This window comes from Hylaeus volcanicus, chromosome 6 (assembly GCF_026283585.1).
Source record: "Hylaeus volcanicus isolate JK05 chromosome 6, UHH_iyHylVolc1.0_haploid, whole genome shotgun sequence".
Classification (NCBI taxonomy): Eukaryota; Metazoa; Arthropoda; class Insecta; order Hymenoptera; family Colletidae; genus Hylaeus; species Hylaeus volcanicus.
This window is the reverse complement of record NC_071981.1, coordinates 25844311-25860579: the sequence shown is the minus strand read 5'-3', so window position 1 is coordinate 25860579 and position 16269 is coordinate 25844311. Positions and strand designations below refer to the sequence as shown.

Genomic DNA, 16269 nt, shown 5'->3' with positions numbered 1-16269 from the left:
TTAACATTGCCGATACTTTGATTTCGTTGAAAACTTACGATCGGTCTTTTCCACGACTTTTAAATAGTACGATGAATAGGCTAAAAAAATTGTACCCGGAAATTTAAGACGATTCGCTCGCTCTTCAAAAATCTGCACTTTAAATTATAAGGTATATGAGAAAATGATAAGCGTTGGATAATTTCATTGATCGTTAAGATTGTCGACTGTTTGGTAATCGTAATGATCGGATTATATTTAGTGTAAGACTGACGGAGAGTTAAAAAATAGCAAAGAGGGAAAGCGAACAGGAGGGAAGAAGTAGTGGCGAGGGGGCAGAGGAGAGGGGTGGAAGGCAGAGTCGGGAGGTAGCAAAACAGGAAAGCGAGCGAATGGTCGGTACGCAGAAATCCACCAATACTGAGACTCACTGGTAACGTTGCCACACCTTCGCGAAGAACGTGAGTTTCAGCTGTTTCGCGACAAGTCGCCGTGTAAAATTCCTCTCCTGCACAGACACACTCGGTAAGAACTCGACGCGTGGACGGCACAAAACGTTGGACACTCGCGAGACGGTCGCGATATACGCCTCAGATGGAGCGTATATGCATGGTATGTACACACATGGGAAACATAAAAACAATGCGATCGAGCTGCTACCTCGACGTAGTTGGTACAACTAAAACAGTCCCGTCCGATTATTGCCAGACGCACTTCGTTACCTTGGTAGCACGCATGCGTTTCCAAACACGAGGAACGCGCAAATCGGATTCTGCGAACGACCCGAGAATGCTCCCAAGATATTCCAACGAATGATACGCATAAACTAATCCACCAAACTTTTCACGATTCCACGCGAACCGTTTTGTCGATCTTCGCGTCGCCACCACCGTATTAGCTTAGCGACGAGCTATATCTAACCTACAACCTAGCGGATTGTCTCAGGCTTGCCAACTACCGACTGGACTGCTGTACCTTCAACGACCTCGAACGACAAGGAACGCACCGATGACGTTGTGTCTTTCCGTCTCTTCCCCCACCCCCCTTTATTTTCTCACTCGCTCGTTACGATGGAGACATCTAGCATGAAGATCTAGAGGCTTTTCATTCGGGAGTCCCTGGTAACAATTCAAGCCGAATTACAGTCTGTAACCCTGTATTCTTTTCAATAAATCCATCTTTCTCGATATAAATCAAAACGAACAAATCGATACGAACCAATATAATTTAAAGTTTAAAACGCATTCGATAAACATGACACGACACATGAAAATCGAATACTATTTCTTATCTACTACAAAATTTTATTCTCGATACCCACACTTTTACTTCCGGGTGCTAACATCTAACGGACAGTGATAGAAGCGTTTCGCTTTGGAGATCCACGACGTTTTCAAGAAGTTTGTTTGATTACTCTCGATCGATCGTGATAAAAGAACTAAAGTTACAAACGTATTTTTTTTAGTTGAACACTAGTTCTTAAGGTTAACGAGTTCCGTTATTCTTTACGACACTTTATCGAAACAACGGTCTCACGGGATGGTCACATCTTAAAGAAAATTTGTACCCTATACTTCCTTCCACGCACGGTTTCTATCGCTTTGCATGTGAGTAAGTTTGCATTCTTTCTTCACCTTTATTTCGAGGAGGATGAATCACTATCGTAATCGTACGTGGCTTTGACGTCGCATCGCTTAAAATTTCTAATGTCAACTGCTTCACTTGGTGGAGTTAACCTCGAATTTTTCGAGACGAGCGGAAATAATTATTAAAATAAGAATGTATATATCTTTCGTAAACATAACTTATTATTTTAAACGTTCCGACTACCAACTTTCTGTCACTTTAACAACGTTAACAACAGTGATCTAACCTAAAATATGACATTATCAAAATCGTGTTTATTTCTAAGTATAGGACGCGCAATTTGAACGTACATATGTATCAAAGACTTTTACATATTGGATTTCACAATAGTTTCCCTCTATTTCGATACTCGACGCGTTCTACTTCTGAGGACACTTTGCTTTACGTAAGCATTTTTATATTTTTTCATTTAACTCGCATTTTGCAACTAATCTATCGAAAATTCCTCTTGCCTAATGAATGTAATTTTTCATATTTTAGGTTTAAATACCGTTCTTCTTAACAATTTTCAACCCGACCCAAGTTGGCAGTAGAAGCATTTTTAATAATAAATTATGTTTACGAAACCTGTATATATTTTGATTCGTTTTTCCAATATGACAAATCATTTATATTATGCAAGGAATAATTAATGCTAATTCTTGGTAGATAATGGCTTGGTTGTTTGGAAAGAAAAAGTACCAAAAGGATTTACCACCTGAATCTGTGGAAGAAGAACAATCTTCGGACAATCCAGAAGGATTTGTATTTATTAAAAAAAGGCCTGCACCACCGCCACCAGTCACAGCCAGTGATGCACCTGTGTATCCTGGCAACAATCTGTATCCAAGCATCCCTCCGGTTCCAATTTATTCGTCTACCTTACCTATCGACTCTACAAAAGACCACAATCATGGCGATGGTACACATTACTTGAACGGAGTACCTTTTAAAATGTCCAAACAACTAGAAAGCAGTATGAATAACGATTTGGAGATCGATCGACTTAGAATCAGTGAAATCTTGTCGTTCATTGAGAAAATACAAAATCAAAATTATAAGTACGACTTCACTGTCGAGGAAGGTGTGATAGCGGAAATGAATAGTACGAACGAGTGATACTCTTACGTTTTTCGATGGATACAAATCGAGAACATCTGTGGATGTTCATGCCATTTCCACGGAACATTATTTCATGTTTGTGGCTATCCTATTTTGTGCACAGTTATGCCCAAAGTTTTTGCTCTCTTATTCGTTATGTCATCTGCACGGAAAGTCAGACTAATGATTGTCGCGTTCGCGATTACGGTTCGAGATAGGAATGTCGGAGTCGATTTAGAATTTAATAAGAATGGATTGGCCAAAAAAATTGATCTGTTGAAAATCATCTCGATGAGTCTATTTTTTAGTTAATAATTATATCTCTAGCTAGTAAAATCATTAAGTTAGATTTGGATATTTATATTTCAGACTACATCGGAATAAATTTGCCAAAAATTTAGTAATAAATTAATTTCTATTTATTAGCAATTAGTTTAAAGGTAGTAACTTTAAAGATAAAGATTAACTTTAAAGGTAACTGTGATGGTCAACTATGAGATTAGCTGCTTTCGAATTTTCTGGAAAAACAATTTAGAATTGAACATCCCTATTCGAGACCGACGAAGAAGAGTACGTTTCGATATGCTCTGGTTTACGAGTAAAAATTTATTTTTATCGAGAGAAGATGCGTAAAGGAACACATTTATATTGTACTATACCATTCGCCATTACTCTTAAGTTTATATTGTATAATACACCACAACGTTATATGCATCTGTAACATATGTATAATTTTAGAAAGTCATTGCGCGTTTTAAATAAATTTAAACGACGACTGTACTCTTTCTGTAACGAAACGTTTCCGTCTTCGGTCGTTAACACGCGGTAAACTTTAATAAATTAGACAAACCGATGTTACAACAGCTGCAAGTATACAAAATGGCATCCAAGTCTTAAGGAAACCTAAAAAACTGAAAAACACGTATTTATTCGTGTTCAATGATTAACGAAACATCGACAGTTCGAGTTCTTACCTTACGTATTTTCCATGCACGAGTATAAGAAATGCGAGTTTTACCATATTCCAACTATTTGAATTATTGTACGACATTAGGTTCAGTGCTGTAGCTACGTAAGAATGACAGTTGTCACAGCATAGATTATGCTGTAAAAGAAGGAAATAGCAGATTTAATATTTTACTTTGAGACAAGATATAAACTATTGCTCGTAAGATTCCAGTTGACACGGTATGTAGAAACACTAACCACTCTAGATTTATAAATTTCGCTAGCTTCTGTAACTGCGTTATCCCACGCCTGAGCACCTCCTTTGACTTTCGTGTGATCCAATTGCCAGTATTTAGTGGGTTTTCCAAATGCCATATTATCCTCTGACACATGATACGAGCCTGCGAAATCTCGTATCACGCCGGTAGAAGTGGCGATGCCCATGTGACCAATGAACGGTAAAACATACCTTACAGTGAAACGAAAAATATTTGTAGATTGGATTACGGTCAGATATAACCTCGATTTGAATATGCTTTGACGCGATGATCGATTAGAAATCCAAGAGTCTAATCGTCTATAGGTTAGTTTGCGTCTTAACTTACGTTATAAGCGGCAACGGAGTCCAGACGATGCAGAATGGGAATCTCTGTCTTTCTGGATTAACACCGAGGTCCATGTTTAAAATTTCTTGTGCGTCTGACAGTAATTCGTTTTCATTCATAGTTTGTTTTGACAGCGTAGATCGACTCCAAGTTCGCCTCGCATCTGGCGCCATCTTTATAATTAATGATAATCACAAGAGTGCTACCGAGCTGTAGGTTCATAAAATTAATCAACCCACAAATGCATCCAAGATCAACCAAGAACGAATGTAGCTCGATATCGATGGGGTATGTAAAATAATGCTTCAAGTTCTACGCTATCGTTCGTTATCGAATGTATACATTTATATTCTAAAATTGGTTAGTTATTGACCCATTGTACAAATTTGTATGTAAATAAATTAAAAAATTAGCTAATTCCATATTATATATGTAATAATTGGACTGGCATACTTTTGACGCCAGTAACGTTTGCATGTAGAAAATCTGCTTTATGCTACGTCACCAGGTTCAAGCCATGGTCTTGAATTACAGAGATTCAGTGGCGAGGAAGTATGTACCGTGGCTCCAGATATTGTACCGAACAGCACTAACGTACTCTATAGATAAAACAGTCGTATTTACGAAGTAGAAAGCTAGATAGATACTTGGATATCTTAGGGTGTTCGACTGTTATCTCCTGGGTCAGATATGACCCAACGCGAGCAATAAAAGCTTTAGAAGTGCGTCGAGCGAAAGACTAGCCCTTTGTGATTTTTCCTGTACTATTTCCAGGCACTGGAAATACCCAACGGGACCGCCATATGACGCGCAGCTGGGATAACTGCACGATGAGTCACTCGAGCTCGTCAACCCCTACAAGTCCTCAGCCCTTTCCCCCTTGTGTCAGAAATAGAAACGTTATCATTAAAAACTCCTCGAGCCGTGATTAAAATCTAACCAAAAATACGTGTACGCGCGTGTATATGAGCCTAATCGGAGGAATATGGTTCAATGGGTAAATAAAAACAGCGAAAAGCGCGTTTACACTTAGAAGAACGTGGGACTTATTTTTCGTGCATCGAATATGAAATGCAATCATACTCGTCGCGAAGGGTGAGTCAGCCACCCTACGATGACGGTCAAGGAGACGATTGGATTGGAGGAAGCGTGCGATGGCTAGAAGGAGGAATCCAGTGTGTGGTGGGGCAGAAGAAATGATGGTTCGCGATTGGCTGTAGTTCGGGGTCGGACTTCGTAGTGGGGGGGATCAGTGCGAGCGTAGGATCGACAGAGGGAAGTGTGTGGCTCGCCGGTGTTACCTGGTGTTACGTGCCGCGGAATCACTAGCCGGTCAGTCAGTGTACCGTCTCCTTCCTACCCTTGAACGCTCTGGGCTGGACGGTGTTCTTTGCCTACCTCTTGTAGTGACAACTGACAGGTCAGTGCTCTTCGCCGTGATACATTCCGTTTGATCGTTCTAAATCGTTAGGTATATCGTAAAGCTTTCTTCGAGTGAATGTTACCGCTGTTGCGGTACACGCGGCCCGGCTTTCTTCGTGCGCTCAAAGAAAGGCGGTAGAATTACGAATTACTGTGTTTTGCGTGCGTGCGTGGTATGTGTTTTTATGTTCCGAAAAGAAAGACTACCAAGGCGTTCTCGGTAGGTCATCATCGAACGCGTGTCCATAGTTCTCTGTCAATTTCTCGACCTGTACGCTACAGAACTTGGCTTTAACGATGCGATCTCGAATCGATATTGATCGACTTGCTTCGACGAACGCAAATTGAGGGGTGTGGTCAAATCTCTCGTAGGCTCTCCGTGTATCGTCGATCTTACGTTTACCCCAACAGATTTTTCCTCAATTCCCGTTTTTATTAATTTCAGTGATTCGTCAGATTTTCTTGGTTTTATTGCGAAAAATTTAATCGGATTACTTACCCTTCCGTGTGCTGTAGAATGCAATTTTGATATATTGGGTGGACTGAAGAATCCGATAGAAATAAACATAATTCTAATGTAAATACTAAATCTCTTGCAAGAAATAAACTTTAGATTATTCTACCGACAGAATCGAATTATATTTCACGCGTAAACTCGATGCATCGAAATTTGGTTTCAGACTCTGCGCACCTGGAAAGACGCAATAACAGAGTACCGGTTCGCGAAGGTTTGAGATTTCTTAATTAGATTACTCGGTGTTGTTTTTATTCATCCGATGGTATGCGATAACCTCGAGAGAATCCGAGTATGGGCCGAAACGTCGAGGTTATCCGTATAGTATCGTATGAATAAAACCAGTTTTGCATAGTTGAGGAATATCTTGTCAATTGTAAATTGGAGCATAGCAGTTACAAAATAATACTCTCATTTCTATAAAAATAGTTGTTGAAGAGAATTCGAAAAAGCCGATACCTGTGTTTCAACTTCATCCTAATAACTATGACAACGATTACTATCGATAGGACGAACATTTACATTTACACGGTTCCGTCGGTCTGCAGTCGATAAATTTTCTACCTCGTATCGTTTAAATATTTCGTAATGGAAAATATTTATTTGATCGTTTGAATTTTGTTCGAGTGAAATGTGTTTTCGGTAAATTTAGAAACAGTAGGAGGGGTGACGAGTGAAGAAGCCTTGATTCCGGGAACTTTTAGGAGCCACGTATATAGTTACCGGCTGGGTTTCTGTGGAACGTTAGGGCGATGGGACAAGGGCGTGGTTTTGACAGATGCACTTCGCTGCGCATCAGGCACGCAAATGCGTTTCTCGTTGCCGAGTGGCGAGCACACTTGTGTCGCTTATAGTTAAATACGAGTGTTTCTCCCGTCTTTTGACGCGGCCCGGATCACTTCAAAAATTAACCTTTTGCCAAGCTTCCATTCTCTTTGAGGGCTTCGCGTAACTTTTCAGCTTTCTCGTAGCTAATGTCTCGGAAAAGCTATTTCGGCAACCTGCAGATTCAAATATCAATCGTATCGCCGAGATAGAAATCATCGAGAAGTAATTTTAAAGATAGTTTTAAATCATTTAAAATGTAAAGTGTAAAGTGTTTTCATGAAAACTAGTCGAGATCTCGTTGAAACGTGAGTTGCGTTTATTCGTAATTAAGCATACGCATTTTTATGCGCCATTTCTTCCATAAGGGAGTTGAGGAGTATTTGCATCTTATCATGTCCAGGACGAGTTGGTTGACTTCAAGGCGAGCGAGAAGGTCTTTCGAATAAGTACTTAACGAATTCTATTTATCGAGTCGTACTACGTCAAGAAAATGGTTGGTGTTTATTGTGGTAGAATTAACGAGTCGATCCAATTCTATAAAAATACTTTGTGTAGCTCTTTATCGATGTCTGATATACTTGCTATACTTGGAACATTTTTAACAATTTTTGTTTGCAGCATGACGTTGACAAAAATGATATTTGATTCGCGAGAATTTGTAAATTCGTGTTTCCAAATCGTTGAAACGTAGGATGGACCTGCAAATGTTTATACCGGTGGAAAAAGAACACTCCCACGCCGGGTATAAAAAAATGGTCTTTTTAGCAGTGACCATGAAAGCCGAGGTCGTCGATACGTTATGTAGTACATATAGATAGCCGCGGAGTTCACGAACCCCACTCTGCGACCCCCGCATTGCTAATCGATGAAACCGTCTGCCACCCTTCGACCGCTCCCTCTGATTCAACTCCCGTGTCTACCACACGCACACTATCACCTTTTCATTCACATTCAACGATAGAAATATCCTTGATACTCTCAGAATCTTCAAGGTCGATCCGTGACTAGGACATAATTTAAATATTCATTTACAGCTGAGACGCGCTTACGTGTAACCACAGTAATCAAGAATTTAAACATTGACGCGACACTTTGATATTTTTCAAAAATTATTTACTTGATATTGACGCCAGATTAGAATTTTTTACAAGCGTCGCGAGGCTTGGAATAATATTTCCAAATAGAAAAATAAAGCTGCAGATTATATTTAAAATAATAATTTTCGTAGAATTTCAAACATTCAAAAACATGGTCGTTTCGAACAAATAGTTTAAACATGTGAAAGAAGTACTTTTTCCGGAGGACGTAATAAATAAGTATTATATATGTATCATTGAATTGCTTTTTCGTAATCCATTTTTCTAGGTTAGAATGTGTTGGCGAAAAATGTAAAAAAAATTCACGATACGACTCGTGAACTTAGCAATAGAAATATTCGCGCGACTATGTCACACCTTTATTCGTCGGTAAGTGTCGCGATCAGGATACCGTATCGCGAACGCGTAACGACGAAAACCGTCTACAATTTACGACATTGGGTCAAAGGGTTTTCCCTCAGGGGATCCGTTCATTCACGGTGTGTATCTTGCGGTGCTCGTTCATGAAATCTTGACCGCTAAAAGGGATCCTCTTACGGTTATACATATACATAGGTATACCTTGCGGCGTTAAAATTCGATCTAAGCGGTAATATCTCGTTTCTCGATCAAATTCCCAACAATATTTGGGACTAAACATTATGCAATAATATAAGAGCATTCCATCATTGAAATTCTACGTCTTAAGCAACAATTAAAGTGTCGTTCGTATTTATTCGTTACTCAAATCCGTCATCTAGATAAAGATTATACATTATAACCATCCCCAGGGACTCGTGCAGCTGTATCGTAATTTTCTTCTTCGTTTAAATAAATTTACATTACAATTAACCCGTTGTATTATAACCATTATCTACTGTAACTATTATTCTGGGACGGTAGGTTTCTACGATATCAAGAATATCGAGAATTTTCAATATTATCGACAACCATTTAATCATGCTCACTTTTAATCGTAATAATATTTTTTTATTCGGAATATTTTCTGGCAAGGGCCTCGCAAATAGTAGGCCGGCTCTGAACTGAGCCGCTTGGTAACACATAGTACGGGCCTGAGCGTTCGCGGCACCGCTCGATACGATACGCGCACGGCCAGGGTTCGTTAGCCGTCACGGTCGCACAGGAGAGCGAGAGAGAAGCGAGGGAGAGAGGGCGTCCATATCGTGATTCGCCTCGGGCGCGAGCGCGACACGGAATCGTCGCAAGTCGCAACGCATTTTACGTGGGTATTACGTGCACGTAGGTGGCCGAATGCGCCCACCGCGGCACCACCGGTCGATACACGCGGCCAGCCGCACCGCACAGGAACCGAAACGCTGCATACGCCACTGGAGCCCTCCATTAAACGCGATTACCCCAACTTAATTGGCAGCCCGCGCGAACTCGTTACCCGTAAGATCGGTAAGATCTCTCTTTACCCGGTTATCCACCGGATATGCGCGCCTGCGCTCGATCGGTTTCGTACAACGTTATCCTGCCAGAGACGAGCGAATTTTTATTTCGTAAAATGATGTATTTATATTCGTAGAGCATTTATTCGAATAAATTTGACTATCCTCTTCAAATTACTCGCTATCTCGACAGTTATTAAATTTCATGTCAGATAGTCTTCTTTACGTGAAAGTTTGTTGCATAGCGTCGTAAAAGACGTGGCGCAGAGGTGCTCGTATGCCCTTTCGCGAGTCAATGCCCAAGTAACCTTTGGCAAGCGGCGAGTTGTTTTCCTCGCGATGATTCTCCCAGGAAGGCGACGCGACCCGACGCGCTGTGTATCATCGCAGACACGCATTTGTATTATCGTGTTCAATTGAATGCTCGTGTTTCAATTTATCTAACATTATTGAGTCCATGAATAATGTGTTTATTGATACAGGTGATCGCGTATAAACGAGCTAGCCGAGTAAGCTTACGATCGGTAGAATGTAGCACGGACTAAATAACAAGCAAACAATTGATTTTAGTTTTATCGCAAAGGTGGCAATTTAAGACAACCCAGTTAACCTTTTGGTCTACAACCACGAGTCAGACTCGTGGTACTTGGTTTGGACTTGTTACCTTTCTGTTTACTATGGCTCCAGCGATCGAGAGATAGCGTGTAGATCAAAGAGTTAATTATACACATATAATTATTTAGATAATTTTGCTTGTATAAAGGCGCTGGTAATTACCAGCGCCGGCCCTGAACGTGTCGAGCAGTTAACGTGTAAACGACATTGAAATTCTGCGCGAACAGAGTCACCGTGTGCTTTCAAGATTTCTTCGACTACGTTTTATGGATGACTCTCGGCCATGGTAGCCAATTAGACGTGAAGCGAAGCTCGCGCGACGCCGACGTTCAGTCCGTTGCGACGAGTATGACTCGTCGAAGCGTGGCATACACCGACGCGTCCTGCAAACCGGCTAGCGCGTCGGCGAGGGCAACCTAGTTTCCTTATTAACTCGCAGGCCTCTTTTCTCCTCGCGAGATCAAGTACAATTTATCGTGATTTCTCCAGACGCTTCGTGTCGTGCCGAGCATTTCATTTCTCCTCTCGTTGCCGCGATAATCCGAACGAGATACGAAATGTCGGTTTCTCGACTCCTGTGAAATCGACCGACTTAACGCCGTAACGCGCGACGCGAAATTCCCTGTCCTGCGATCAGGGCTGAGCCTAGCATATTCAGCGCCCTGAAATTATAAATTGCCGATTCGTTACGCTTTCTTTCTGTAACAAATCCTTGTAAATGGAATAATAAAAGGTTTCGAGAGTGGTAGACGCGAGCAACGACGATAGTGGTTGAGACTAGGCGTGATTTGATCGAAACGTATCGTTACATTTTGATTCGCGTGTACCACGCGTTTCGTGCGGCTGTCGTAACCGTACCACGCTAATCGAGATATATCTCCTCTTCGTTTTGTTACCGTTAAGCACAACTCGCGTCTCGCGCATGCGCATGTCGTGTACGTGTTCTCGTGCACTCGATGCACAAGCCTCCTACACGCGTGGCGAGGATAGGGAGAGGAGAAATATTCCAGCGAGGGAATACGTAAAGGACGCGCGAGCGTACATACCCCACGGTTGCGTTTCGGCCTCTTTCGAGCTCTCTCCTCTATATACAGCCATACGACCGGCTACCATATAAGGACCTATACACAGCCTTGTCGATGCTGACCCACCGTTGGTACATGTATCTCTCGAAACGCTCTCCTGAAACCACTGCCGTATCATTCGCCCGGTTTTGGGCCTCGAATCACCAGCTTCTTCGTCATCGAAACGAATAGATAGTAGATATGGCCTCGTCAGAAATACCATAGAATAGCATCAAAATAGAATTATCTATTTCTCGACAACTCGATTTTCAAGCTCGTTTACTAGCTTTTCATATTAAAGCCATAACAAGAATTATTTTAAACGCAATGTTCACGGTATCGAATAGTTGCTCGTAGCAAGCATTTCGTGACTCATTGTATACATTTATGGGCGACACGAACGTTTTATCTGACGATAAAAATGATAACAAATTCATAAAATGTTATGTCACGGTCATTCCAATAGCGTGGTTTGCGACTTTTAGCCAGTGACTCGATTCATGCGCGAGATATAGAAATATGTCCTTCCTTCGATATCGCTCCTTCTTCCTTTCGATATTTTTATCCTTTAAAAATAGTCATCTAGATGCTGAAAGTAACGAATATAAACGACGTAAATAGAGAGAAAAAAAATGGAGACATAAATGGAAGGGAGAACTCGACACGGCATGAGTCATGGGTAGGTTCAGTGGTGCCCAAAGTTTTTTTTAATTACGGATTCGATGTAGGAACATATGACGAGTCTCAAAGTCGCTGAACGTGCAAAGACTGCGAAGGCTATCAATTATTTTTCGACTTGCATCGCAGAAACTTTATTTTAACGTCGCAGTTTCTTTGGACACGTGCTTTTACATGCGCGTCTTCGAGCACGTACGAAGCTGAGAATTTGATGAAATATTCAAATATCGAAGGAAAACTGAAATAAGTTTAACATGGAGAACTTGGATTTAAATACTTAACCGAGAGCAATTTGTTGTTTATTTATTTGTCTAATTTTGCTGAATTTTCCAACTACAGTGTCGATAAAATTGTTTGGATTTGTATGCTTTACAGTTTTTCTTGTAAAGGAAGAGGGGCGTACGATCGAGGTAGTCGAATCGTGAACAAAATCCTGCTTCGTAGAAACGATGATGTTTCAGTAAGAAATTATGCGCGAAGGATATGTGACAAGAAACGAAATGGAAGCCAGCGCTAACCGGAAGTACCGAGCTTCTGCTACTTCCGCTTCGTAACGCGTTGCTTAGCAGTGGATAGCGCTGAAGCTTCGAGATAAATGGTACATTTGTTTCGAGTCGAATGAAGTAATTATTAGTAAAGTAAAAAATAGCTTTGCTTAACAATTTCTGGAAATTTATATGTTGTCATAATTATTATAGGTAGCTATTTTTCGTTTCGTACATTTCTGTCACAAATGCTGTAACATTAGTTGCGTCGTCCTTGGTTACCTCGCGCCACCATACGAACCGTTACTAGATTATTACAGATTATCGCAGTGTCCTACCAAAGAGTAAGTTTAGCTTCCAAAATATTTAAGAATACTTTGAAAAAACGATTAGCATTGTTTTACTACGACTCCGTTCTTTTATCGCTGGCACAAACGTGTCATCAATTGGCATCGAATATTTATCACGGAATAGCTAATTTCGTCTATCGCTGAACGTGCTTTCTTAACCTATTTGAATGGAAATTTTTTTCATTTTTTTCTTATTTTATTTTCACAAAATAAAGAAAGAAAAATCCTACTCTGGAAGTCCAATAATAATATTTCCCTAAAACGCAATTAATGAGCGAATCGAATGATAAAATTGACATCTGCCTTCGAATCGAATGAATTTAATGCGATCCTGTACATTCCACACCAGTTACTACGTCCATTAATTAAAATGAGTATAGAAAGCCGTGCATTGTATTAATATTCAACGCGTCTAGCTACGTGCAGACATAATTATGGCAAATCCGTTATTTAGTCTGTAGAAAAAAGAAAATTGACGGGGAGACCGGAAATACTAGGCGTGCAACACTTGCTTGGCTTTGCATTCGATAGAAACAGTGCCGTTACTCGTTCGGAATTTATGGCAGTTACGTTCCTGCGGATTGCATCTCTCGCGATCCGGGACTCGTTGGTCTTTTAGACTTTAGACTGTTTTGTACTGCATGCTTTAGTACAAGGTGAAGTTTGAGAAGCACTGGCCTACAGGATAACGCGCCACTGTCCGTTTCCCTCCGTTCTCTGTTTCGATTTCAATCACCAAGACTCGTTCCTGGATACGTACCAAAAACATCAACGATACAATTGTTCAAGAATATCGACGGAATCAACGAAGAAAAAGCGTATTGTCTTATGGTTGCCTAGCTTCTTTGTTACCCTCAAGGCGGTAAACAGAAACGTATCGCGTTCGTGTAAAAAGAAAAAAACCGCAACGGTTAATTTCAGATTGTGCGGTTCAAGTCGTTGGTGTCACTCTGTAATTGGAAGTTCTTCCTCCGCGTAATCTTGTTCTCTGTATCGCGGCTGTCAAAGCGGAAACTCTTGCGGGTTGCAAAGTATCAGAAAATAGTATTTGTTATCTGTATATTAACGAATAATCAGGATGCATAACGTATTAAAAAATATGTGTCGTAACATTTAAATACTAACCGAATCGATTACGTTTTAATTTACCGTTAAAAAAATTCGTCGAGGTTATGCCGGCTATTTATTTCGTTTGTCGCGTCGGTTCGATCGAAATAATTTAACGAATACAATTGTATCAGCAGTAACGATTGATTCTCTATTCCAGATCGGGGAGCACAGCACAGCCACCATGTCGAGTCCGTCATTGAAAGACCTGCCAAAAGTAGCCTTAGACTTGAAAAGCGAATTGGAGGGGTTCAATCATGGTTGCATGAAGAAAGCTGCGACCGCCGAAAAGAACGTTTTACCTTCCGCTGAAGGTACATAACCTTGTCTCTAAATATGCTTTAATTTCCATTCCAAGGATATATACATATAGTTTCTCAAATGTATCTTTCGTATTTAAAACGATATGTAACAGTGTCTAATTCACAAACTATCGATAATCACTCGGAATAATCAGATTACTCGATGATCGTAATCGTGGATTACATTTTGTTCGATACCGACTTATATGTTCGTCAAGATTGTAACAGTCATAATATTATATGTAGACGTACGACAAGAACGACGGCATTCTGATTTAATCCACGATGTGGAGTCTTTTAAGCAAGATCAATTGAAACATGCCGACACAAAGGAGAAGATTATTTTACCCAACGCCAAAGGTATCATAGTGTTTATCGGTCGATATGTGTTACCGTCGGATCATCAACCGCTTTGGTCGGTAACAGGGGACGCTCGATTGCTTTTGGTGCTATGAGGTGGCGTGATCGATCAACCCATTCTCTCTTTCCTAATACCTACTGTATTTCATAAACAAATTATGTTAAACGTTTTAGAAATATCCCAATAATAAAACGATACAACTTCTCGACGTTCCTCGCCAAAAACAACATTGTTTTTCACTGTGCTTTGTACATCCATTAACGCTAAACTTGTCACGATCGATCAATTAACCATTTTCAAACTTTTCTATACAGTTCTTATATACAATTATTTCATGCATTATTCAATTTAACACCACGCGAAATATTTCGCCATTTGTTCGATCCCAATAGAAATAGGTACAAATAAAACCTTTGTAGGTTTAATTGTAATATTTCATCCAAACTATCATCCGCCATGCACGCTATCGTAGCAAAGTTGTCATCTGCATACGGTTGGTACTTGGTACGGATCTATGGGTCTCCATGGTTTATGCTTTATGGTTGTCGCGTATACGCGTATATTGCATTTCGTTCTTTGACCTCGAGTTACGGATTTACAGATGTAGCCGCGGAAAAAACTCAGCAAACGCTGATCGCTGGCATCGAGAAATTCGACCCGGCCAGTTTGAAGCATACCGAGACCCAAGAAAAAAATCCACTACCCGACAAAGATGGTACAGTATCGTATTTCGAAACTTCTATATTTATATTTTCGTTGTTGTCATAATTGTTATCGTGTTACGATAAAGAGTGTCAAGCAAGCATGAAGAATATACGCGAGCATTATTAATAGAATTGTGCATTGTATTGATTTACGTAGCTATCCAGCAGGAGAAAGGAAAGCAAGAGTTAATCTCTGGAATTGAAAATTTCGATCCGGCGAAACTGAAACATGCGGAAACGCTGGAGAAAAATGTCTTGCCAACCAAAGAAGGTGAAATTTTTTAATATTATAACTCTGATAAATTCTGAAGAACTATAAATTTAGAAGGATAGATTTTTATTGAACGATTAAACGGGACGTTATTTTCTGTTTTAGCGATCGATGCTGAAAAGATAGCTGCTTAAAACGAAGCTCTCGCGAAACAAAGAGAAGAAAAAAGAAAGGGAGCAGCGACTCATTTCTTCCATTTTCTATATCATGACATTTTATAACAATTATTCATACATTGCCGACAGGAAACAAAGGAGAATGCGAAACACTGTGTTAATGTAATCTTATGATTATATACTTATCCTACCGCCATGAGCGTTCCTTTCGGCGAGACGCACAAGTCGATTTTTTACACGAAACCATTAACAACGGAACGACGATGGAGGTTTGGGCCCAAACTTAACTAAGACACAATAAAAACTTGGACAAGCAATCTGTTCGATGTGTAACGTTATCAACGATCGTCAGATAATTTTGGGCCTGCATCAATATCCGTCTCTATATATACACTAACTCGCCAAAGGATGTACTTTTTATACTAAGAAAGCTCTGCACGCAGGCAAACGTTATTTTCGACAGCAACAAAATTGGGTAGCATTGCATGCGTTACAGATATATCGCAATGGTACAGCGGTTGATCTTATATTTGTGTAAAAATCATATTTTATATAACAGGCTATTGTACTTTTTTAATATTTCGTACACATCGCATTGTCATTCCGATAAAAAATATGACGAATAAAAAAAAAAGTAATTTGTAAAAACGAAGAATCTTTTGTCGCCCAGACACTATTCTATCTAATTTTCATTATGTTTTTATT

At 40.1% G+C, this 16269-nt stretch overlaps 4 protein-coding genes across 14 annotated transcripts in view; 2 read left to right on the top strand and 2 right to left on the bottom strand.

The window, feature by feature from the left end:
- LOC128878755 (histone deacetylase 4) overlaps positions 1-961 on the bottom strand; it is a 41519-nt gene extending 40558 nt beyond the window's left edge. For all 6 annotated transcript variants that reach the window (XM_054127229.1, XM_054127231.1, XM_054127240.1 and 3 more), the window contains exon 1: positions 411-961. The gene's annotated coding sequence lies outside the window, so the exon portion shown is untranslated. The remainder of the gene's footprint in view (positions 1-410) is intronic.
- A 379-nt stretch (positions 962-1340) lies between these two features.
- Positions 1341-3451, top strand: LOC128878525 (uncharacterized). 5 transcript variants are annotated; one of them, XM_054126807.1, is made up of 3 exons: positions 1794-2011; positions 2107-2195; positions 2275-3451. In XM_054126807.1, the coding sequence occupies exons 2-3, from the start codon at positions 2181-2183 to the stop codon at positions 2722-2724; spliced, it is 465 nt and encodes a 154-aa protein (XP_053982782.1). In that variant the 5' UTR covers positions 1794-2011; positions 2107-2180; the 3' UTR covers positions 2725-3451. The 5 variants fall into 5 exon arrangements, with proteins under 5 accessions (XP_053982784.1, XP_053982786.1, XP_053982783.1 ...); XM_054126809.1 differs by lacking the exons at positions 1794-2011; positions 2107-2195 and adding an exon at positions 1341-1590; XM_054126811.1 differs by lacking the exons at positions 1794-2011; positions 2107-2195 and adding an exon at positions 1341-1648.
- Positions 3293-4751, bottom strand: LOC128878523 (transmembrane protein 222). The gene is made up of 5 exons (XM_054126803.1): positions 4713-4751; positions 4260-4432; positions 3913-4123; positions 3681-3811; positions 3293-3617 (listed from the first exon to the last, which is right to left on the bottom strand). The coding sequence occupies exons 1-5, from the start codon at positions 4734-4736 to the stop codon at positions 3539-3541; spliced, it is 618 nt and encodes a 205-aa protein (XP_053982778.1). The 5' UTR covers positions 4737-4751; the 3' UTR covers positions 3293-3538.
- A 766-nt stretch (positions 4752-5517) lies between these two features.
- Positions 5518-16219, top strand: LOC128878524 (thymosin beta). 2 transcript variants are annotated; one of them, XM_054126804.1, is made up of 6 exons: positions 5518-5679; positions 13971-14124; positions 14359-14472; positions 15075-15188; positions 15335-15448; positions 15554-16219. In XM_054126804.1, exons 2-6 carry the CDS (start codon positions 13995-13997, stop codon positions 15580-15582), a joined length of 501 nt encoding a protein of 166 aa, XP_053982779.1. In that variant the 5' UTR covers positions 5518-5679; positions 13971-13994; the 3' UTR covers positions 15583-16219. The 2 variants fall into 2 exon arrangements, with proteins under 2 accessions (XP_053982779.1, XP_053982780.1); XM_054126805.1 differs by lacking the exon at positions 14359-14472.
- Positions 16220-16269: the final 50 nt, after the last annotated feature.

Excerpts from the sequence above, each read along its gene's own strand:
- LOC128878523 (XM_054126803.1), bottom strand. The coding sequence starts at position 4,736 with ATGCAAACGTTACTGGCGTCAAAA. Across the intron at positions 4,433-4,712 it reads AAACGTTACTGGCGTCAAAA|ATGGCGCCAGATGCGAGGCG; the intron begins GTATGCCAGTCC and ends TTAATTATAAAG. Across the intron at positions 3,618-3,680 it reads GTGCATGGAAAATACGTAAG|TTTTTTAGGTTTCCTTAAGA; the intron begins GTAAGAACTCGA and ends CGTGTTTTTCAG.
- LOC128878524 (XM_054126804.1), top strand. The coding sequence starts at position 13,995 with ATGTCGAGTCCGTCATTGAAAGACCTGCCAAAAGTAGCCTTAGACTTG. Across the intron at positions 14,125-14,358 it reads CGTTTTACCTTCCGCTGAAG|ACGTACGACAAGAACGACGG; the intron begins GTACATAACCTT and ends TATTATATGTAG. Across the intron at positions 15,189-15,334 it reads TCCACTACCCGACAAAGATG|CTATCCAGCAGGAGAAAGGA; the intron begins GTACAGTATCGT and ends TGATTTACGTAG.